This window comes from Hemicordylus capensis, chromosome 2 (assembly GCF_027244095.1).
Source record: "Hemicordylus capensis ecotype Gifberg chromosome 2, rHemCap1.1.pri, whole genome shotgun sequence".
NCBI classification, from domain to species: Eukaryota; Metazoa; Chordata; class Lepidosauria; order Squamata; family Cordylidae; genus Hemicordylus; species Hemicordylus capensis.
The window spans coordinates 74,699,389-74,722,147 of record NC_069658.1 but is presented as its reverse complement, the minus strand read 5'-3'; the positions used below and the strand labels follow the sequence as shown (position 1 = coordinate 74,722,147).

Below are 22,759 nucleotides of genomic sequence, written 5' to 3'. Positions count from 1 at the left end.
AGAGATGTGCACGAAATGAATTTTGCAATTTGTTTTGAGTTCAAAACAAATTGAAAAATCCTCTAATCAGTTCATTGAAACAGCGGCCCAAGCCGGCTGTTTCAACAAATCAACCTTGAAACACTCGAAACATTTTGAGTGTTTTGAGCACCATTTTGAGCCCCGTTTTTCTGCGGAGAGCTCCAACCAGTTGGAGTTGGCAGATAGACCAGTCCTCTGAGACAGGTCAACGTATTAAGTCTGGGGTAGAGGGCTGATCTACCTGCTGACCCCAATTGGTAGACTAGCTCTCCCCAGAAAAACAGGGCTCAAAATGGTGCTCAAAATGTCTCAAGTAGAATGGAGATATTTCGTTTTGAGCTCGGAACAGGCCCTTTATTTTAAAGGTCTTTTGTTTTGAGCTCAAAACGGCCTGTTTTTAGCTCTAATTAATTCGAGCTCTAATTTATTTGCACATCTCTAATAATGGTCACCTCCATATGGTGCTGGGGGACTGTGCAGAGTATTCAGTTTTGACTGAAGCTTTGCACAAGCCCAATAAATAATTAGTAAGGGAGTTGCACTTAAGGTTGATGGGGGCTGCCACTTGCCCTGGGTCTTAACAGTGAAGAACACTACTTCCCAAGGTAAATTGCGGGTGGTAAAGGGGTTCCATACGCCTTACCTATTACACACCTCTTTTGCTGTTTACATTAAACTCCTCACCCCTCTCTGTATGGGAGGCTGGTCCATATTTAAACACACAGTTGTATCAGCATCATGCCTCATTTTGGCTCTCAGTGGCATCTGGTACACTCCTGTCAGTTGGCTAAATAGCATATGGAATAGCACTGAAAACCTCAGAGGCGTTGGGAAAACACAGCTAAACCACCCATTTTCATTTACTCTTTTAAAATTTACTCTGATCATCTAAAATGACTGGTTGACCCACTTGACCTGCCTACTTCAGCATTATCACAGCCAGTTGCCAAAGCAAAGTTGCTTGTTTCACATGAAGCTTCCATTTCATTCTGATAATTGGGCATCCGGGATGCTGTGTAATGATGCGAGCAAGTGTTTCTGACAGGAGCACAATCTTATTTTGCAGCACAATGTAATTCTGCCGCATCACTAAACAGGAGGAAATGATAGTGGTAAAATTCTGCAGGCTAGATGTGAAACAAACTTTAATAAACTACTTTTCAAACCACATGCACACATGTAGCCGCATGCTCGCACACACATCATTATGTTAGCCAAGTCAGATGTTTATTTTTAATCTCTGACTTTGTTAATACAAGAGAACCCCATTATCTTTGGGGGTTCCATTCCATGCGAAGGGAGTGGATAGTGAAACCATAGAGCAATAGGAATTGGGAGGTTAGGTTCCTGAGGCAGCGGGGCATACGGGCGAAAACATGGCAGTGAAAACGGGGCATACAAGCGAAAATGGGAAAAAAACTGATTGAAAGTGGGGGAAATGGAGGGGGGAGTGCCCTACCATGCTCCGTGTCCCCCCAACCATGCTCCGTGTGTCCCCAGCTGTCCAGCGATGCCCCCCAAAGTCCTAACTTGCAGTCCTCCCCCCGTGAAAAAACACTTTTAAAAAACTTTTTTCAACAAAAATGAGCCACACAATTGCTTCTTCCCTCAAAATGGTGGGCAGAAATGACCTCAGAGATCATTTCTGTCCATACCCGATCCACAGATATGAGAGTCTTAACCACTTAACTGTCAATTTTTATTTTTATTTTTATTTTTATTTTTGCAAATACTGAAGTTGGGTGGCAATTACATGACTGCAGATATGCAAAATGGTGAATGTTGGGCTGCTATTATTGAGGTTCTCCTATATATGTTCTGGGACACTCAAGTGTTGTAGGAAACAAAGGCATGCTTCAATTTTTGTTGTTGATACTTAGCAAATATCTAGGACTTGAGAAGCAATTTAGTAATCCTTACAACATCGCTGAAAAGTTGCCCGGTAGTATTATCTCCATATTGCAGGATGTTGCTGAAGATGAAAGAATAAAGACTTCACTTGAGTGACAAACTCAATCAATGGCCTTAGGAGTCAAGTTTGAACCCAAGACTATGCCAGCATTGAGTTAAACCCAGCTTAAGAGGGGAGGTACACTTTGACTGGGGAAAGTTTCCACACACTTCTTTTGCTGATAATCCAAAGGATTTATCTTCATACATGCAAGCCATGAACATTGTGTCTTATTATTCTGGAGTTAGTGCCCCCAGCCTACACACACACTCTCTCTAGTTGGGCAGTAGAGGAAACACCAGGAAGTACTGTCTACCTAGTGTTTTGTGGTGCTTCCTTTATATTTATAGTGATTCTGTTGATGCTGTGGTGCAAACATGGAATACATGGAATATTGAACTCACTAGAACAATAGACATAATCGCTCCTAAACGTCCTCTCTGACTTGCTTTAAAGACAGTCCCGTGGTATTTGGATGAACAACGGGAGCTGAAGAGGCGAGGTAGAGTAGAACACAAGTGGAGGAAGACTTGGTGCGAGTATGATCGGCAACAACACAGAGTACATTTGAAGATCTATGCTCTTGCAGTGCAGGCGGCAAAGAAGCAGGTCTTTTCTGCCTGCCTTGCTTCTGCAACTTCATGTCCTGCTGAGGTGTCTACAGTTGTGAGGGAGCTAGTATGTACCCCTCCCCCTTGAATTTAAACTTGGAACCATTTGTCACTTGCTGTGATGTTTTTAATGGCTTCTTTGCGGATAAAATCTCTCATATTCAATCTCTCATATTCGGGTCGAGCTGGATTCCACACTTACTGGAGAGTCCACTGTGGAGGTGTCCACAACTCTTCTTATGGGATTAGATTGGATCATTTTCAGTTTGTGACTCCTGAGGAAGTGGAGAAACTACTTCGGACTGTGTATTCTGTTCTCTTGACCCTTGCCCAACTTGGCTTATCTCATCTGATAATCATATTATCAGAGATGGTCTGGTAAATATTATAAATATTTCTCTGAGGGGGGCCTCCTTGTCTTAAGGAAGCTATTATTAGACCATTTTTGAAGAAAGTTGCACTGGATCCCTTGGAGTTAGCTAATTACAGACCTGTTTCTAATCTTCCATGGTTGGGCAAGGTTGAGCAGGTGGTAGCCTCTCAGCTCCAGGCAGTTTGGGATGATGCAGATTATCTAGACTCATCTCAAACTGGCTTCCATGTGGGCTATGGGGTTGAGACTGCCTTGGTTGGCCTGATGGATGATCTCCAACTGGCTATCAACAGAGGGAGTATGACTCTGCTGATCCTTTTGGATCTCTCTGCAGTTTTTGATACCCTTGACTATGGTATCCTTCTGGACCGCCTGAGGGAGGTGGGATGGGGTATTACTGCTTTACAGTGGTTCCACTTCTACCTCGCTAGTAGATTCCAGATGGTGTAGCTTGGTGACTGTTCTGCAATGCGACAACTAAAGTGTGGAGTTCCACAAGGCTCCATACTGTCTCCAGTGCTCCTTAATGTCTACATGAAACCGCTGGGAGAGATCAACAGGAGGTTTGGTTCAGGGTGTTATCAATATGCTGATGACACCCAGCATCTACTTCTCCATGTCAACTTAATCAGGAAATGGCATATCTTCCCTAAATGCCTGCCTGGAGGTGGTAATGGGCTGGATGAGAGATAACAAACTGAAGTTGAATAAAAGAAACAGTAGGTACTGACTGTGGGGGGTCAGGACCCAAGAGATGGTTTAAATCTGCCTGTTCTGGATGGGGTTACACTGCCCCTGAAGGATCAGGTATGTAGCTTGGGAGTGTTCCCAGACCCAAAGCTCTTCCTAGTTTTTCAGGTTGAGGCAGTGGCCAGCAGTGCTTTTTATCAGCTTTGGCTGATATGTCAGCTATGTCCATTTCTAGAGGTAAATGACCTTAAAACAGTGGTACATATGCTGGCAATCTCCAGACTTGACTACTGTGTTGCACTCTATGTGGGGCTGCCTTTGTACATAGTTTGGAAACTACAATTGGTACAGAATGCGGCTGCCAGATTAGTCTCTGGAACAACAGGGACCATATAACTTTGGTTTTGAAAGAACTGCACTGGCTGCTGCTATGTTTCTGGTTGAGATACAAAGTGCTGGTTATTACCTATAAAGCCCTTAATGGCTTGGGTCCAGGCTATTTAAGAGAGCACCTCTTTTTAAATTAAATGTTTTAAAAATTTATTTTTAACTTTAAATTATATTTGTTTCTAAATAATGAAAACTTAAAAGGAACAGGGATTATCCCAGGATTATCAATTTCTGTATTTTCTTCTTTGACACCAAGTCACAGAGATGCTGACCAGAGTTTGCAAACTTTATTTCCCCTTTAGGACTCAAGGTGATCCTATTCGCATTAGACACTCCCATTCTCCTCGAAGCTATCGTCAGTATCGTCGATCCCAGTGTTCTGATGGCGAGAGATCTGTTCTGTCAGAAGTGAAGTATGTTAAATATTTGGTCATTCATAATGGTTGGTTTCATGACAAAGAAATATTCCACCTGCACTGGATCACCATGACTACTATTTAAGAAGATGACTGTGCAACATTTTGTTACAATATTTCCTGACTCTTCAGGAAAATGCTAGGTGGGAAAGGTCAGGGACTTGCACTTTGGCCTGTTCCTTTTTTCATTATGCTTAACTGTGATTAGAGCAGAATCTTCATCTTTATTAACAGGATGTTGTACCTCCTGTATTTTCAGAAGCATAAAACTAGACATACTGTCCTGTTAGAGGGAAGGGCAGTGCAGTAAATGAAAACAATGAGCCTCTTTCTCCTCCTCAGGAATTTAAGGAACTACCTGATGAGGAAATGAACCACCTGTGAAATACTTTTATATAGCTATATCCAGATTTCCCAAACTATAATTTACATTTTTATTTCCTTGGAATTATAACATTCCCAACTATGGGAGGGAATGGTGAGAGACTGAGAATGTTTAGAGAACAAACAAGGTAATAGATATCTAACAAAAAGGGTTATATGTCCATTTTTTGGTATTGCATTGGCTGTCTTTTAGGGCTCAGAAACATTGTGTAGGAATTAGGTGCGCATAGAAAACGTGGGGCTGATCTCCCCTAGTGTGTGGAGATCAGCAAAGGGCAAGGACTCTGCTGCTGAGGGTATTCTGCCTTTGTTTCAAATTGCATTAGGATTTTGGGGTGGGGGGCAGGTATGATGACCATATTTGCTGTTTCCTGCCTGGCTCCTCAGGAAAATGTTGGATGGGAAAGGTCCATAATATATTATATAGGGATGTAACTAGACATGACATTCATGTATATTTGTATTTTAAAATTTAAATAAGAGCCATAGCAATAGCAGACTCCATTAATCATGTTGTTTGAGCTGGTGTGCTTGATTTTTGAAACAGCTGTGGGAAGAGGAGGATCCAGCATGGAACTGTGGTGGGGGCTGTAGCCAGTGTTCCCTCTTACAGCGATTCCCACATGTTGTTGACTACAACTCCCATAATCCCCAAGCAAAAGCCATTGCAGCTGGGCATTCTGGGACTTGTAGTCTAGGAATCTAGACTAGGAATTGTAGTCTCGGAATCTAGACATCTAGGAATCCCTGTTAGAGGGAACACTGGCTGTAGCCCTTTGTTCCATCATGGTCTGGCTCAGCCCCCCTGCTCTTTGCTCTGAAGGAAGCTCCCATTGGTGCCAATGTGAGTTTCCCTCTTGGGGCAAAGGGCGGGGCAGCATGATCCAGACTGGAACTGTGACAGGGGCAAAAGCTTAAGGTCCCCACCCCTCATGGTTAACTTCTAACATACAGGACCAAATGATGTGATTAAAAGTGCTTTTTTGCTTGGTCATTCTGTTCCGTGGTGACAAAAGGAGAATATGCTCCATTCACGAGAAGATATTGGCTTTCTTGGAAATGAATATCCACCTGACTTGAAGTATAGTCTAGGAAGCAATCCTGACTTATGGCCAAATTGCACATTGCGTGTCATCTGGGCCTCTGTGGGGTTTTTTTGAGGTTTCATCCTATGATTTTTTTGCAGGGTTGATGAGTTGGAGAAGTATTTTCATTGGCACCCTGGTATGAGGGGAGAGGTTGTTGGGTTTTTTAAAAACCCTTTCTGGTGCACCATAGTCCCAATTCTGATCTCCTTCTCTCTCTGTGTGTGTTTGTCTGTCTGTCTCTCCCCCTCCCCCCCCGCTCTTTATTTTGTTTAACCACCACAAACTATGGGTTTAACATAATATGTAGTTTGGCCCCTTGAATGCAGGGCAATAAAATTCTGCAGCAGCATCTCCAAGTTCAAAAACACGTTATTGTTAAAGACTCCCAGAACAGGCTGCAGTTTTCACTCGTAATTTTGGAACTAAATAGCGTAATGTCTAAGCAGCTGTGATTCAATTGTTCTCACTAGTTATTATGCACCTGTGCCTAACGGGCACTTGTCAGCTAGAAAACATGGGACTGCCAGCTTAGGAAGCTTTTTGCTGATAAAAGCATCATCAGTTATTGCTGCTCATACACAAGTAGCTTTTCAAGCTCCAAACCCCTTTTTACTCTGTCAGTTCCACACATCTTCTACTGCCTTTTGTTTTCTAGCTCCAAAACAGACCTTGTACCTCCATTACCTGTAACCCACTCTTCAGATGCTCAGTGCCCCACCATTGCAGGATCTCAACAGGTTAGTAATGGAGTAGTTTTATTTGTGTACTTATGTTTGTTGAATATTGTAATCCATGGTAAATTTTCTAAAAGGTGGGGGGAAAGGCTTATTTTTATTTGGGTCTATTGCTTTCCATTTTTTCCTCTGAGGTTTAGCAGAATGTTTCCTATATTTTATTATTCTTTTAAATTCTGAACAAAATAAACACACTCATTATTCATCACATTAGTTTCCTTAAATTTGAACACTGACCCTCTTCTAACATTGAAATGGTCCCCCCCCCCACTTAGTTCCTAAGCATCCTTACCCATAAAAGCCTTGGGCGTGCGTCCGTGCTGCCCGTGTCTTTTTCGCCCGTTCTGGGCATGCGCGGAGATGGGCGGCCATGTTGGACCCGGCCGCCGGTGGGCGACTGGCTACGATGGCGGCGGCCGCTGCCACGGGAGACCAGAAGGAGCAGAAGCGGCGGGCGGAGAGTGCGGCCGAGGCGGCGGCGGAGCCGCGGCCTCGGCCAAAGGAGTGCGGGCCAAGGAGGCGGTGGCCGTGGCGGGGCGACTGGCTCCGATGGCGGCGGCCGCCGCCACAAGAAACGGCAGGCGGAGAGAGCGCCCGAGGCGGCGGCGGAGGTGTCGGCCCAAGGAGTGCGCCCGAGGCGGCAGCGGGAACCCCCCCCCCACTAGAGCCCGTTATTACAACGGGCTTACACATACTAGTAGATGATATAAGATGAATAAAAGAAGTTTCCAGGTGGCAAATCATTAAAATAACCCAAGCTGCAAATTGCAGTCCTATATATGCAGTCCTATATGCACTTGAGAATAGGTTCTTTTGAACTCAGTGGAACTTCCTTGGAGGCAATATTATGTACTAGCTGGGCCAGGCTCAGAGCATCTGCACCTCTAGCTGCTGCGCCCCCCACCCACCTGCTACTGCCCTTTCCCCCGTCGCTGTTGTTTTCTCTCCCACCCACCCTGCTTCTTCCTTCCCCTGCCCGCCGGCCGGCCGCCATCACCACCTTCTTCCCTGGCCACCATCACCGCCGTTTTGCTGCCTGCTACAGTTTTCTTCAGCCACACTGAAGCTGCCATTTCCCCCATTCCCACCTGTCCCATGGCTAGCCTATCCGGCAATTCTCCAAACTCTCACGAGAGCTGCCACACATAGGATTAGCCACAGGTATGCCTTGCTTATCTCACATTTCTTCCACAGTGGAACTTAAGGAGGCATACATGGAGTTGCCAGGCTGCCTCTCATCCAGGCACTGACCAGACCCAGTCTGGCTTAACTTCAGCAAAGTGGCTGCATCACAGCCAAAAAAATAAATATTTTTATGCTTGTGTTTTAAATTTTTAATCAGATTTGTTTTATATTTTGGGTTTAATATTTTGTGTCATTTTTATAATTTGGATTTTAATTCTGTGTAAACCACCTTGGGATTGTTTTAATGAAAGGCGGTATATAAATTTAACAATAAGTAAATAAAAATAAAAATACCCTCACACCATACATATAGGATGAAAACATAGGCACTATTTTCAGAACCAAAGCATATTTACTGTGCTCTGTAGCAATGTATATTACCGATAGGAAGATAGATCTTCATGAACGGTTTGTAGAAACAGGACAGCTACATCTTGAAATCCTGTATAACAATTTCAAAAACATGATCGCATGAGAGGGCTTGAGGGTGGGTGACAGGGAAGGCAGCAGACGATTGCCTTCCCCACAGACGATTAGGGTGGGGGGTCTGGGCGTGTAAATCACGTGCCCAGACAGCCCGCGGCTGCAACGGGCAGCATGGGGGTCGGGACATATCACCCCTTGGCCCCCAGAAACCCCACAATGCACCACACGTGCATGGTGCATTGTGAGTATCTCCCCAGCGCCGGGCGGGCACCCATCAGTGCTTCAGCGCTGGCTGAAAGCCACCAGCGCTGACACAAGGTCAGGTAAACGGGGTTAAGGGAGCACTCGCTCCCTTAACCTTGTTTAAGAGCCTGACTTCTTAGCTGAGTTTGCCGCCAATGCTCCACAGGGAGCCAGTTGGCTCCCAACACTTCCCACGGGCAGCCAAGCCCAGGCTTAGCTGCCCTAGCCCAATCTTGGCTGCTTGTGAAAACAGCCTCAGTGTATCTAGGAATTGGTTTTCATTTGCTTCTAAAATTAGGAATTAGTTTATTCCACATCACTATTAAACACTGCCAGATAGAAAATTCTCTCTCTCTCTCATCTATCCATCCATCCATCCATCCATTAATTTAAAAATAAACAAACACTGTGGATAGGAACAGAACTACCATTTATTTCAGCAAGATATGCATATATTGGTTTGCAATATTAGGGCCTTTAATGTCTTATTTTTTTCTTTGCAGAGGCAAAATGGATCTAAAGACAGTTTGATAGAAGAAAAGTCACAGACATCCATTAACCACCTGGATGGAAAGCACAATGCAAAGACAATAAGAATTGTACAAGCTTCCCAGCTCAAGCTAGAGACTTGATTCCTGTAACAGAGGACCATATAGGCTCTGCTCCTTGATTTGCAAGTGGTACAGAAGTTCCAATACATGTTGTTTGAAAAGATGGTTCTTGGTCCAAAAAGAAGATGACTGTGGAAGAACATTTAAGAGGATATGGAACAATGATCTGATCGCTCTGGAGGAGACACTGATTTCCCCCTCAGCATTCCTACTTTGAGACCAGAGCATTGAATAAAAATGTCCACTTCTGACTTAGACTAATGGAAAGAGAGATCATATTAAAATAAAACAGCCATCACAGCTGTTCCAATACCAAACCAGGATTATAACAATGGACAGACCACCATCTAGATGACAATTATTTGATTCCAAAAGTGAAAGTACCAGTTAAGGTGTCAAAGGGTCGATGCATTTGCCAAATGTGCAATAGTAAATATTCTTTCTGAATTCACTTTTTTTGGCTTGTGTCCCGAATGAGGGCTGTAATTCATATGCCTCTACTTGCCTAGCAATGACATACTGTTCTTGTTCATTCTAGTATTGAATCTCTTATTAGAACTTGTCATAAGCTCTTGATGTAAAGAATTTTCATGCAGACTTGGTTATGAAAAAACAGGCTTTCTTTCAAGAACTTTATGTGGTCTAATTTTCAATGAACAGCTGTATTAGAATTGGAGGCTTCTCTGTATCTTTCATATTTATATATACATAATTTCCAAGTGTGTGCTGTGAGTTGGTTGTTCATATTCCAAAATCCACACTTCCCCTTCACTTTCTGGGATATTTGAAGGTTTAGAAAATTCAGACATACACACTATCCCCACTACAGAAAACAGCCACTTGGAAGCTTAATTACCTTTTAATTACTTAGTGTTTTCAGTGGGTAGGAAAGAGAGAATGAGGGAGAAAGGAGACTAACATAAGCAGAGAAGGAGAAAGGTGACATGAAACCACCAACTCTTCCCCATCATTCCATATGTCACTTTATCAAAATCCTATTGTCCATTATGTCACTACTACCTTTTGGATAGGGCCACTTAATGGTGCAGAAGGAAAATGACATGCAACCCCGAGGTTGCTGGTTCAAATCCCCACTTGTATGTTCTCCATACTATGGGAAACACCTATATCAGGCAGCAGGGATATAGAAAGATGCTGGAAGGCATCATCTCATACTGAGCAGGAGGAGGCAATGGTAAATCTCTCCAGTATTCTACCAAAGACAACCACGGGGTTCTGCGGTCGCTAGGCGTCAACACTGACTCAATGGCACACTTTACCTTTAGGATAGTAGTGACATAATTGCCAAAGTGGTTGGAACACAAGTGTTCACAGATCAGCAATTGTGCATATGTTTTTATAAATGCTCAGTGTCCCACATTCAACTTCCAGTATCCCCAGGTTTGTTTTTTTTAAAGCTATCAAGTGATATGAGAGATCTTCTGCAAAAGACTTTAAGAGTCACTGCCTGTCAAGAGTGGATACTGGACTACATGGCTAGGAATGTGTTACTTGGTATGAGGGTATTTTCAAAGTGACCTCCACTGCCTGGCAGTAGCTCTGCAGGGTTCCAGAGGGATCTTTCACAGCAGTACCTGGTGATGCCATGGATTGAGCATGAGACCAGCTGCATGCAGAACCTGTTTTATCACTGAGCTACAGATCTTCCTCCTACTGCACCTTTTCTTTCCAAGGTGTATGATAACATGAGATTGGATGGGTACCTTTGCTATTTAGGCATAGAGCTACTGATAGCACTCTGAGGCTGCTGGAAGCTTTGTCCCAGAGACCTGTGTGTGACCAGATGCTGAGGTTCTGGTTCCTTTAGGATGGTCAGAAAAGGTGGCCAATAGTCACAACATCTTCCACTTAATGCTCAGACCACCTAGAGAGCTTTCCTGGGGTGCTGCAGTGAGGGCTGAGGACTCCAGGCCTGCCTTTACAACAGATGTCCACTGACAATGATGCACAGCATTATGGAACTGCAACACTGTGCCCCAGGGCTGCTTGATGGTGTTTGAAAACGGCACTTCTGCAGGTTCCCCCTGTCACAGGAGAAACCTGCTGCTTCTGAACAGTGTCTTAAAGTCTGCAGTGGTCCTTGAATACAGCAATGTAGTGCTACACATCCTTTATGTATGGAGCATTTTTCCATTTTCTTTGGAAAAGAAAAAGTGTTCACATTTTCCAAAGAGACAAGCCACTACCCTGTCCAGCATGCTGGGACTTTCCTCAGGGCTACTATGGTCTTGTCATTCTTAAGGCTAGTATTTTACAGGGACAGGCAAGATCATCAGAATGTAAGTTTCTGTTAGGGAGGCTTCATATACCATCAGCACTACCTCACCATTTAGGTTCTACATCCAGAGTTTTGACTGTCATGGTTCTGTTGACAGTTTAGTGATGCCAACATGGATGGAGTCTCCACTCTAAGAATGTCATCTGGATCTATCAAAGTAGCTGTATTTAATTATGGATATGGCCGAGAATCAGGTTTAACCTGTATCTCGCTTGTTCTGAAGCATACTTATTGTCTATATCTAAATTTTGCTATTCTTCCAAGTGTTTAGCCTGACAGTAGTTTTAGATTAGACAAAGCTGTTATTTTTAAAAAGTCCAATACATAAAACCTAGTTTTCAAAGTTAAACAGTATTTAAAGGTATTGCAAACAGTTGGCCATTGCAGATGTGCTTAGTACCGCCCCCCCGCCCCATTCCTAGCACAGCAGAGGAATTGTATTTACGAGACTGAATGAGCAGCAGGATGAGATTGGAAGAGTGATGCCAAGTCCACTATTCGGAGCAAGAGGGAAAGATGCAGTTTATCCAAGGAAACAACTGGAAGTTTTGGAATAACCAGCAAGGTGCCAGTTGGAAAATGAAGTGCCAGCACACTTTGACAAAGGAAAAGAAGCAAGTTTTCTAAAGTGCAGACTTAAAAGTACATCTTTGGATCCCCACCTAAGCCAGCCCTAAGATTTGTATGTGTTAAGTAGGATTTGACATTCCCACCTATTAAATGGCATATTCCCCACCCCATACCACACTAGTTATGAAAGCACTTCAGGCCCAAGCTACAACCCATCTCTCTAAGCATATCTAAAGGCAGGTATGACAAAGCAACATTTAGCAATATGTACGTGCTGATCTTACCACCCCACCCACTAGCTGTCTCTTCCCTGACTAGACTCAAGATACCAGAAGTGAGCCTGGATTGCAAAAGAGCCGCCCAAGGGCAGCAAGCAAAGGTTAATATCACCATCCACTTTAGATATGTGGGAGGACTTGGACACGTTCCAAGTTTGCCATAATTCCTGGCTATTGGCCACTGTGGCTGGGGATTATGGGAGTTGTTGTCCAAAAGCAGCAAAGGGGGGCTAAATTGAGCAGACCTGATCTAGATTTATGTCTTATGAGTGGCTGCTGGGGCATTTAGGTGCTGCAAGCCCCTCAAAAAGCCACCTTGGGGCTGTTACTTGCATCATCAAGTACATGGATGAAACAAGCCGTATCTGTTGAGATGGCTTTATTGCTAAGAGTCCATAATTTCAGAAATAATGCAGTTAGTGCCCCATATACATTATGTGGTCTGATCTGGGATTGGCCTCAGGTAAAGCAATCAGATCACACTTTTTAAGATGCAGGAAGGTCCTCTCTATCACATGGTATCATTCAGCCATGTACCTTATGACACAATTCGTGGCCTCAATTACTCCTTTACAGAGTGGACTGAAAGAGGTTAAGCCCCCAACAAGGTCAGTCAGATTTTGCTTAGAATTATATACACTCTTCCCCAAAAGATAATGCTTCTTTCGCCCATGTATCTTCTGATGTAAGTAATGGCCCCAAGGTGGCATTTTGCACCCCTTAAAACACCCCAGCAGCTGCTCATAAGACTGGCGCTTCTGGAAATGCCAGAGCTAGTTTAACAACTCTAGATTGTCAATGTACATTTTGTATCCTACTACACATATTTGTTTGACATGGGTTCTTGAACTATCATGCTTCTAACTTCAGAGGCAAGATACCTCTAAGTACCAGTTGTAGTGGAGCAACAGCAAGAGAGAGGGCATGCCCTCACCTCATGCCTGTGGGCTTCTCAGAGGCATCTGGTGGGCCACTGTGGGAACAGGATGCTGGACTAGATGGGCCATGGGCCTGATCAAGCAGGGCTGTTCCTATGCTTCCTTGCCACTAGAAATGAAGAGGACATGCCTATCTATAGTTAGCCTAAATGTTCACAAAGGCAGCACAAAAAGCAAGTCTTAAGACAACTTGCAGTCTAAGATACTCCTATTGTACATGGGCTGTAAATAATTTGTTTTAACAAGTTCATGTTAATAATTTGCAGTGTATTTTCACCAGCTATGGTTAGGTGATGAAAGCAGTTGGGTCTGGCAAACTTTTCTTTATGCCCTATAAAATGTGCATTTGTAAAATTAGTACAAGAGTCTATAGAAGCTGCAATTCTCTAAAATAATTCCTTGCATTCAATAAAAATTCACAATTAAAATGATTAAGTTTTTAAATGGTTTACATATAAAAAATTTTAAACAACTCATATATATTCAAGTGTTAACTAAGCAACTTCATCTTTTTTATTGGTGGCAATAAACAAAAAATCAATAACCTACTAGTAGATAATCAAGAACTACAACAGCAGTTTTCTTGTCTTTGATGCTGCCAAATGTAGTACAAGCTTTACGTTCTTGTAGCATTGACCATCTCAGTGGATGCAAAACTGACATTGAATGAGAAAAGCAGCTTTCATCTGTTGTACTGCCCAGAATTATCAAGGCAGCCTCAACCAAAAGATTAATTCCAGGAAATGCAGATCTAAACTGTGTGAATTCATCAGCAAATTGCACCAATGATAGTCTCTCTTTAATAAGAGATTCTGCCAACTGAAGCTCCAAATGCAAGTCTACCAGCTTTTCACAGTTGTCCAAGTTGTGTTTCAATATTTCACATAGTGGATTCAAATTTTCTTTATTGCCATGCTGGAGCAAATGCTTGCAGGCTGCTACTATAACAGTACTATCTCTCTCCTTGAATCTGCTTTCTAATTCTTGAGCACAGTGGTTAATCACACTGTTATAAAGCCTTCTGAACTCAAGCTCAGTTTCACTCCTTTCTTCAACGTTACCACCACCACCAATACTGTCAGAACAATTATATGAGAGTCTACGAAGATGTTTTGATGGTGCTTCATGATCAGCAGTTTCACAGGCTCTCTTGGCTGCTTCAAAAGTGTTGCTGAAAACCATATCTCTCATTTCTTGCAAGAGCCTCCCAACACACTTAACATGTTTCAATGCTGCCTCAATATCCAGGTTCTTCTGCAGATGTAATGTTACAGCTTTAAGATATCCCAGTACTTCCACCATAAGTTCTGTAAGGAAAGAAAAAGAAAGGTTACTGCTACAACTGAGCAATCCAATAGCCTGTGTTTTCAGATGACCAAATTTTTCACAAGGAGAAGATGCACTGATTAATTTGAGTGTAGACAGAATGAATTCTTTTTCTGAACGTATAACTATAACTGAATCCAAGGATCCAGTCCATTGTTGAACCAACAGGCGTTTTAAAGAACCACCTTTACAAACCCTAGCAACACACCCCTTCTTAAAAAATACATACAACTGTTTGCATAAGTCAAAATATTCATTCACCTCCGGTATAGCCTCAAGTGCATGTACTAGTGATTAAAGCAATGAACAAATGGAATGTTTCGCTCAAGTTCTTTTGAGAGCAAAGCTTGAACACTATCAGATGAGTCTTTCATGACAGATGCTCCATCATACGACTGAGCAATTAGTTTGTCAAAATTTAACTGTAAGCCAATCAGTGTTGACAAAATTTTAGAGGTTATACCCTGAGCACTTTGTGAATGAAGCTCTAAAACAACAACATATCTTTCCACCAGCTTCATCTTTACAAAATATCAGAGAGCAATTGCAACCTCTTCAATGCCTCACTTGCCCCTAGTTTCATAAGCCAATAACTCAACACACCTACTTTCATTAATCTGTCCCATAATCTTTTTCACAACTGTTTTAGCCATGATGTGCATTATTTCATTTTGGATTTCAAGGCTAGTGTATTTAGCATTCGGAGGGATTGTCTTCTCAATTTCTTGCAGTTTTTGATCTTTTCTCATAGAAAAGTCAAAAAGCAATAAGAACTCACTTGTATCTACTCCTTGTTCACATCCTGAATTGTCCCTGGAAGATGATTGACGGACAACTAAAAATTGAATTACTTCAGCAATACACTTCACATAGTACCTGTTATTTTCAATAACTTCATTACTCATTTTTATCTGAGTAGCTTCTCCTATTAGTTCTTGTATTTGTTGCTCCAGAAAATTATACAATGCATTTTTATGGGCTGGTGACTGTGCATGCTTGGAAAAGCCTTTGCTTTTGTCTGCCACATGCTTCCAGTTAGTGTAGCCTGTATTTACAAGTGCTGAGTCAGAGTTTGCAACACGAAATTTTCTACAAACAAAACAAAATGCAGCATCTTTACTGGCTGAATACTCCAGCCACTCCCATGATTTAAACCGGGAATACTGGAACCTCCATGTATAGCCAGATATTTTAGTACCTGGATATGACGACAGATGAGGTTGGGCAGGTTTAGAGTCAAGCAAGTCTGCTGATGTGATTACAGGAAAGTCAGTTGAACTTCTTAACTCCTTAGTGGCATGCTCTTTCCAAAACAGCAGTGGGCCTGCTGATAGAAGAAGAGTTGGATTCAGCATTTTCTTCATTTGGTAAAGGCGCCACCACATTGCCTCTGGCAGGAGGAGTTTTGTTCAATTTATTTCCAGCAAAGAAACTTGATATAGATGTTTGCTTTAAAGTCATAATGGCGGTGGTCAATATCTGCAACTAAAACAGATACTGAATTCCAGAATCAAGAAGTTGTGATTAGTCACACTCTAACCAAAGTCAAGCACAGCCTCCGTTCAGCAGTAGGCCTGGCACAGTTTCAGAACTATGTTAGGCCTTCCCCCCACCCCGCAGCAAGCCTTTCTCAAAGCATCACTTTGGGGCTATTCTCGCGATTGGGGAAAATCGGGCTAGGAAAGCCTAGCCCGATTTTCCCCGATCGTAAGAACCACTGGGCTCGGCTACAAGCCTGGTGGTTCTTGAACGGCTAACCCACTCAAGTAGCCCGCCCCTTAGCCCGGGTTTGCGGAGTGAGTGCCGTGGCTCCTCACGAGGAGACCCCCGGAGGGGAGGCGAAAAGCCACCTTCCGGCTCTGGGGGTCTCGCCAGCATGCCCTGCACTCTAGCGCAGGGCACTTTGGAGCTTGCGGGGGCCGATTGGCCACCACTCCCCCCAGCCCCCGCCGGCTCCGTCATGGAGCCGGCAATCGTGTGGGCGGCCGATATGGCCGCCCAGGGCTCCTGCAGAGATCGTCTGCAGGGAGAGCAGGTTTAGCCCGCTCTCCCTGCAGTATCGGCAAAAGCGGGTCTCACAGATCATGAGACCCACCTCTTTGTCTAGCAACAATCCCAGGGCCCAGCTACCTTTGTTTCCAAACCACTTTTGCAGGAGTCTTCTTCAACCCCAACTCCCCACTAGGGCTTCATTAGTTCCTACAAAACTGCTCCCAGGCTATAGACCATTTTTCTATCTCTCCCTCCCCTTTCCTTCCTTTTTACAGTAAGACAATCCTCGTCTCTACGTCGAAGATACAAGTCACTGCAGAGCTCTTGGGAAGTGTAGTCTGAAGACTCCACAGTCCTATTCTATTCCATTAGGTGAACTGCCCTCATCCTAAGTGCAAGCACCATTCAGTTATTTAGAGATAATACATCAAAAAAGCCCACTCCTTTCATGCAGTCACACACTCTATTTACTCAATGAGACTATTCTCATGACTACTGGAAAGTGGGCTAAGGGAGCCCAGCCCGCTTTCCAGCAGTTGTGGGAACTGCCAGGCTAGCGGGTGAGCCCGGTGGCTAGTCTGCCTATATACTCCTCCTCTAAAACGAGGTTAGTGGAGCTAGTGCTCCACTAACCCAATTTTCATGACTGTGTGTCATCACAGCAACTCACGAGAAGACCCCCTGACCAGGAGGCTGCAGCAAGCCTCCCGGCCTTGGGGGTCTCCTCAGAATGCCCCGATCCCTGCAGCCCCAACCAGCTCCGTGACAGAGTCGGTTATTGTGTGGGCAGCCAAACCAGCCACCCAGGGAAGGCGGTATGATCATCGATGGGGAGAGCAGGCCAAGCCCGCTCTCCCCTCCAGACCCAATCCGGCTCTCCACACTGCTTGTGGAGCCTCAATATGTCTGGCTCTTCTTCTTTCCAAGGGCTTTTCCCACAGCGTCACTTTGTTTAGAAATTCTTTCTAAAATTCCCACAATAAATATAATTTGTAAAAATTTAGGTGATTAGGAAAAAAACAAGGGGGTGGGGCCCATGTCTGGCTATAGGCCTGTGGCAACCTTTTCACCAGCTAACTTGTGATTACTACCCACTACAATGCTTTGCAAAAACCACTGCTGTACATGTGCACATGCTCTCTCAACTCCCTCCAGTAAACATGATGGTGTCAGGGGATGGGAGTTGGTTTTTGCAAAGCATTGCAGTGGGCTGTGAAAAGACAGCCAGCAAAGGTGCTGCTACCACAGCATGCTCCAGAGGGCCAGCGGTGAGAGCGGAAGTATGAGGAGGACCATCTGCTCCAGCTCAGGAAGCTGGGTCAGTGTAGAGGCACCAGCAGCTGGGTCCCCCCCCACCCACTTGAGACAGACATTATAGGATAAAAGCAACCTACCTACCTCACAGCGCTGTTGTGAGGATGGCTAGGATAAGACTAAAACCATTTTTATTTTATTTTTAATATTGTTTAAATGGTAGGAAGGAATAACACGTGAGTGCAAAGGTTGTGAGCCCTTTTGGGACAAGGAACCATCTTATGTATTTGTTTTTCTATATAAACTGCTTTGAGAACTTTTGTTGAAAACCGATATATAAATACTTGTGGTAGTCGTCATGCAGTTTTTTTGATCCTGGCCCTTGAGACTATAGAACAGTTTAGTGTGATTTTTAAAAAAGCATAGTGGTATAATATATAGCACTGCAAAACTGCTCTTCCCACTGCCTAGCCTGCACCTATTATTGAACAGTTACCTAGTCATCTTTAGCCAAGCAAAGGTAGCAGCAGCATTCAGAACATCTTCTACCACAGATCAAGCCATGTCTTGATCTGGGCTCAGCTACAGAAAGCACCATTTTCTAGATCAGCTTCCTTTTGCCTACAAGGTAAAAGGGTTAGTATGCATTCGGCATTTTTCAAGTTGAATTCAGCTTAGTTGTATACTTTCCTTCAAATACCACAAAGCAGCATTTAAACTTCTCAACCACCACTGAAACAAGTTAGGCTAGAGGAGCAACTTTTCCAAAATCATCAGCCACTGAGCTTCATTCTGTTTTGGGAGTCCCAGCTCACAAAAAACAGGGGCTAGCATCTAGAGCAAACAAGCAAGTTTGTGTGAGATTAAGAAGTTAAACTTAGCTGCACTAAAAAACCTGGATTTCCAGAAGAGCACTATGTCGCCAGGAGTCGACACCAACTCAACAGCACACTTTACCTTTACTATTGCACTACTGTGCCCAAAAGTTCCCATTAAAACAGATGCAGTGCATACCACATCTGTGCAAATGTTGCACACACAAACAAGCATTGTTCCATTCAGTAGCAAAACACTAATCTGGAGCAAAAGCTCCAGACTTATAGTTAACTAGAACAGTTTTGCACTCTCTTGCTCTGATGTCAGTTTATTATTATTATTATTATTACATCTATATCCGCTCTTCCTCCAAGGAGCCCAGAGCAGTGTACTATATACTTAAGTTTCTCTTTCACAACAACCCTGTGAAGTAGGTTAGGCTGAGAGAGAAGTGACTGGCCCAGAGTCACCCAGCTAGTTTCATGGCTGAATGGGGATTTGAACTCGGGTCTCCCCGGTCCTAGTCCAGCACTCTAACCACTACACCATGCTGGCTCTGATGATTTGATGAGCCTGCTTTAAAAACTAGAACCTCTTGGGGGAACTGCTGTTTATTTGACTTCAGAGATGATGCCCTGTAACACACTTAAGAACCTGGCAAAAGAACAAGTTGCTCAGGAGGACTATGGAATCTCTTTTGGATGGTTTCAAGTACATGATATATGAAGCCCTTAATGAAGCCCAAAAGCTATAGACACCAAGTACAGATACTTCAGGCACAGAATATCCTATTTTAGGGCAAGCATTGGAAGAGAAGATCCGGTCTAATTTCCAACTCATATTATCATACTTCACACTGAATTGAGTGTGTGGGTAGCTTAAGGCAGGGATCACACATTTTTCTACTTAAGGCATGTTCTAGCTGAAGTGCCGAGAAAGATCTAGTAACTAGCTCTTGAACACAGGTCAGCTAGAGTTATTATATGCCTTTTCTGACACCACATTCACTGGAGAAAGTAATGAATGGGCAACACAAAGGCAAAGTTATATAATAAAGAATATGAATCAATGCAGAGTTGTAATGTAGGAAGTATTTGATTTTATATGTAAGACACAGTAATGTATGTGCTTGAGAAGTACACTACTCAGGAGCTTTCATACCTATCCTAATATTTAATGTTGGTTGTCCAAGAATTATGTTTGTTGTCCATGGGTAGATTGTGTCAACATCTGAAAAGTAAAGCAGCAACATAATAAATCAGTCATTTCAACATGGTTGCTAGTTGCTCAATCTAAAGTAACATTTTCCATTAAAATAACCCAGTTATTTCCCCAGGTGCAGGTGACCACCACTTAATACCAGAAAGGACTACTACCACTTAATACCAGAGGGAGAAAGCTGTGCAAGTGTGGCTTAGCATACCTAATGGTCACAGCTCTGCTTTCCAGATTAGGATGCTATAGTACTGCCCTGTGCAACTTCTCAAGTGGCAGCCTGCCCAACACATGGCTTTTTCTACACAGCGAAACAATATATAGGCTACACAGCACCACTCTGTGGCAAGTTATCTCCTTTGCCCTAAGGAATTCATCACTCATTCAAACCAGCACATTCATCATAAGCTTTTGTGGGCTAGAGTCTATTGCATCACATGCATATGATGAAGAAGTTTACTAATCCAAAAAAGCTTACGTTGAAATAAACATGCAAGTCTTTAAAGATCTACAGTATTCTGTGTTTTCACCTTAAGAGGCACGGCGGGGAAATGCTTGACTAACAAGCAGAAGGTTGCTGGTTCAAATCCCCACTAGTATACTTCCCAGATATAGGAAGATGCTGAAAGGCATCATCTCATGCTGTGTGAGAGGAGGCAATGGTAAATCCCTCCAGTATTCTACCAAAAGAAAACCACAGAGCTCTGTGGGCATTAAGAGTCAAAGTCGACTTAACAGCACACTTTACCTTTACCTATTCTGTGTTTACTGCAACCTACTAACATGGCTATCCCTCCAGAAGTTATCCCCAGGGGCTGGGATGAGAGCATATTTGCAGCAGCCTTTCCTTCCAGTGCGAAAGAGCCGTTAGCTCCTTGATATTTGTACACACCTACAACATAATATCCAAACAGAACTAGATATGCGCATTGGAACACAACATGTGACTGTTGCAAATAAGTCGCATCTAGGCCCCTCGATCAGCACTTCTCAAGACTCACGTTAAGACTTAACTTCTCTCCGAGGCTTCTCTTTCACTGATTGGGAGGCGCCCAGTCCCAGGCAGGGACCGCACTTCCTCTTTCCCCAGTGACCGGCAGCAATCCCCGGCGGGGGATCGTGTCCTACCTCCTTGCCGAGGAAACGGCTGCGAAGGAGGAGCTTGTTTTACGCCTTCTCCGACACCATATTAATTAGCGGCCAAAATGAGCCGGCCCGGCAGCATTGAAGGCGGGAAGGAGCAGAGGCACAGACAGAAGCCAAGCCAGCGAATGGTTGGCACGCACTCCCAGTCCACACGGAAGCCACACCAGCCCGCTAAGCGTTCCCCATCTAGGAAGGGCGGGGCGGCCCCAGAGAACTCACCTGGGCTGCTGGAGCACGCCCTGACCCAGAGTTCTGCGACATGCGGCTGTAGCCCTGCCACGTGCTCTTCGCTCACAGGCCTCTCACAGCAACAAGGTGAAAGGAAGCACCACCACCCTCGGGATGCACGCAATGGCTCGCTTGCAGGAGAAAGAAGCCCAGCGAACTACCCGCCCGCCTCCCCGTCGCCAGCTGCCACACACACCCCCAGGGCAGGAAACCACCGGCTAAGCCAAAAATGAGGAGCTTCCATAGAACGGCGCTCCTTTCTTACGGCCTCCCTCAGCACGCCCACGTTGACCCCACCCGCTGACGCCGGAAAGAAAAAGACTTTTCCTCCCCCCACCTTCGGCTCCCTATCGGCTCTGCTTCGGGATAAGCCATTGCTGGAGAATGGAAGACTGTACCATTCAGCTCTACAGGGGGGCTGAAGGAGAGGAACAAGGCAAAGGCGTGACATCACGCACCAAATACAAATGGAACGCACATCAGTCGCTCTCTTGCAGAAACGAGAGAAAGCCGTGTCAGGTGCTAGCTATTCTTCTCCCCCCCCCCCTTTCAAAAGCTTGCTGAATATGCAGAGAGTCTGGCAGCTTTCCCGCCTCGGTTTCCTGTGGGTAATTGAATTTGAATGTCTCCACGTTGCACTTCGAGAGGTGTGAAAGGGCGTTGCAACTGAATTGGGAGAAGATATCGTTACTAAATTAAGCAGAGAGGTGGCTAATTAACTGAAATTACCTTTGCTGCAAATTGAGGTGCATTTTTAAACAAGTTTTTCTTAGGAGGGAAAGCGGGGTGGGGGGAGTAGATCATACAAAACAATCACCTGCAGAAATTGGCTGAGGAAGGGGAGTGGAGTGGAAGGGGTTGTATTCCATTGGAGCATTAAAGCGCTGCTTAACACCTCTGACAGATGTACAAAATCCTGCCAGGGTTTATCATATGTTCCTAATCACGCAATTATTTACTCAAGTTATTACCATGATTTGATGAGCTACCTTTCCAGTCTCTGCACAATAACACTGGGCGATATTGCAGGATTGTTGTAAACCACTCATCCTTCTTCAATCCAACTCCACTTTGCAATATTAACCACAAACTACATGAACTTTCCCAGATGGCAGGCTTTACCGCAGGTTTACTGTGAGTTTGAAGTTGCCCTCCAAAAACTGACATAAAAAGTGGATTTTTTTTTTACCCTGGATATAAATCGGACTACACTCTTTAATATGCAGTGAAAACCCCAAATTGTGTGTGAAGTGCTCCCTGATAGCTCGCAGAGATTTCAGGTAAATTTGGCAGATATGTGAATGCACACCTTCCATTCCGGAGGAGATGCGAACTGAAAGCCAGGTGTGAAAAACTTCCTGTGCAGAGCTGTCATAAGGACCTCAGCCACAGCACTCCATCTTCCCAATCCTGTAATACAGAATAATAACTGTGATGTAGTATGTGTATCTTTAAATGTTTTAAAAATTTAAAATCGTTTTTACACATAATAAACCAGGATTATTTTTTACACAAAATTACACAGCATTATGCAGGCTTACAACTGGTTGGAAAAACCATTCATAAAGAGTGTT

General features: G+C 43.9%; 2 protein-coding genes and 1 non-coding gene across 13 annotated transcripts in view; 1 reads left to right on the top strand and 2 right to left on the bottom strand.

Moving 5' to 3' along the window:
• EPB41L4A (erythrocyte membrane protein band 4.1 like 4A) overlaps positions 1–9,847 on the top strand; it is a 193,655-nt gene extending 183,808 nt beyond the window's left edge. For all 7 annotated transcript variants that reach the window (XM_053294290.1, XM_053294293.1, XM_053294289.1 and 4 more), the window contains 3 exons: positions 4,339–4,449; positions 6,580–6,661; positions 9,016–9,847. In XM_053294290.1, the coding sequence (XP_053150265.1) occupies positions 4,339–4,449; positions 6,580–6,661; positions 9,016–9,144 (322 nt within the window). In that variant the 3' untranslated portion in view covers positions 9,145–9,847. The remainder of the gene's footprint in view (positions 1–4,338; positions 4,450–6,579; positions 6,662–9,015) is intronic.
• A 3,843-nt stretch (positions 9,848–13,690) lies between these two features.
• LOC128344344 (uncharacterized) lies at positions 13,691–22,518 on the bottom strand. Of its 5 annotated transcripts, none has more exons than XM_053294300.1 (5): positions 22,495–22,518; positions 19,758–19,826; positions 18,277–18,401; positions 15,733–16,019; positions 13,691–14,515 (listed from the first exon to the last, which is right to left on the bottom strand). In XM_053294300.1, exons 4-5 carry the CDS (start codon positions 15,917–15,919, stop codon positions 13,746–13,748), a joined length of 957 nt encoding a protein of 318 aa, XP_053150275.1. In that variant the 5' UTR covers positions 15,920–16,019; positions 18,277–18,401; positions 19,758–19,826; positions 22,495–22,518; the 3' UTR covers positions 13,691–13,745. The 5 variants fall into 5 exon arrangements, with proteins under 5 accessions (XP_053150275.1, XP_053150274.1, XP_053150273.1 ...); XM_053294299.1 differs by lacking the exon at positions 22,495–22,518 and adding an exon at positions 21,644–21,663; XM_053294298.1 differs by lacking the exon at positions 22,495–22,518 and adding an exon at positions 21,523–21,578.
• On the bottom strand, positions 19,508–19,637 carry LOC128348419 (small nucleolar RNA SNORA13). Its single transcript, XR_008318142.1, has one exon. It is a non-coding gene; the product is annotated as a small nucleolar RNA SNORA13 (small nucleolar RNA).
• Positions 22,519–22,759: the final 241 nt, after the last annotated feature.

Bases quoted from the DNA above. Each gene is read 5' to 3' on its own strand.
- LOC128344344 (XM_053294300.1), bottom strand. From the start codon at position 15,919: ATGTGGTGGCGCCTTTACCAAATGAAGAAAATGCTGAATCCAACTCTT. The intron at 14,516-15,732 runs GTACTAAAATAT...CTTTCCTTACAG, and splicing joins TCATCTGTCGTCATATCCAG to AACTTATGGTGGAAGTACTG.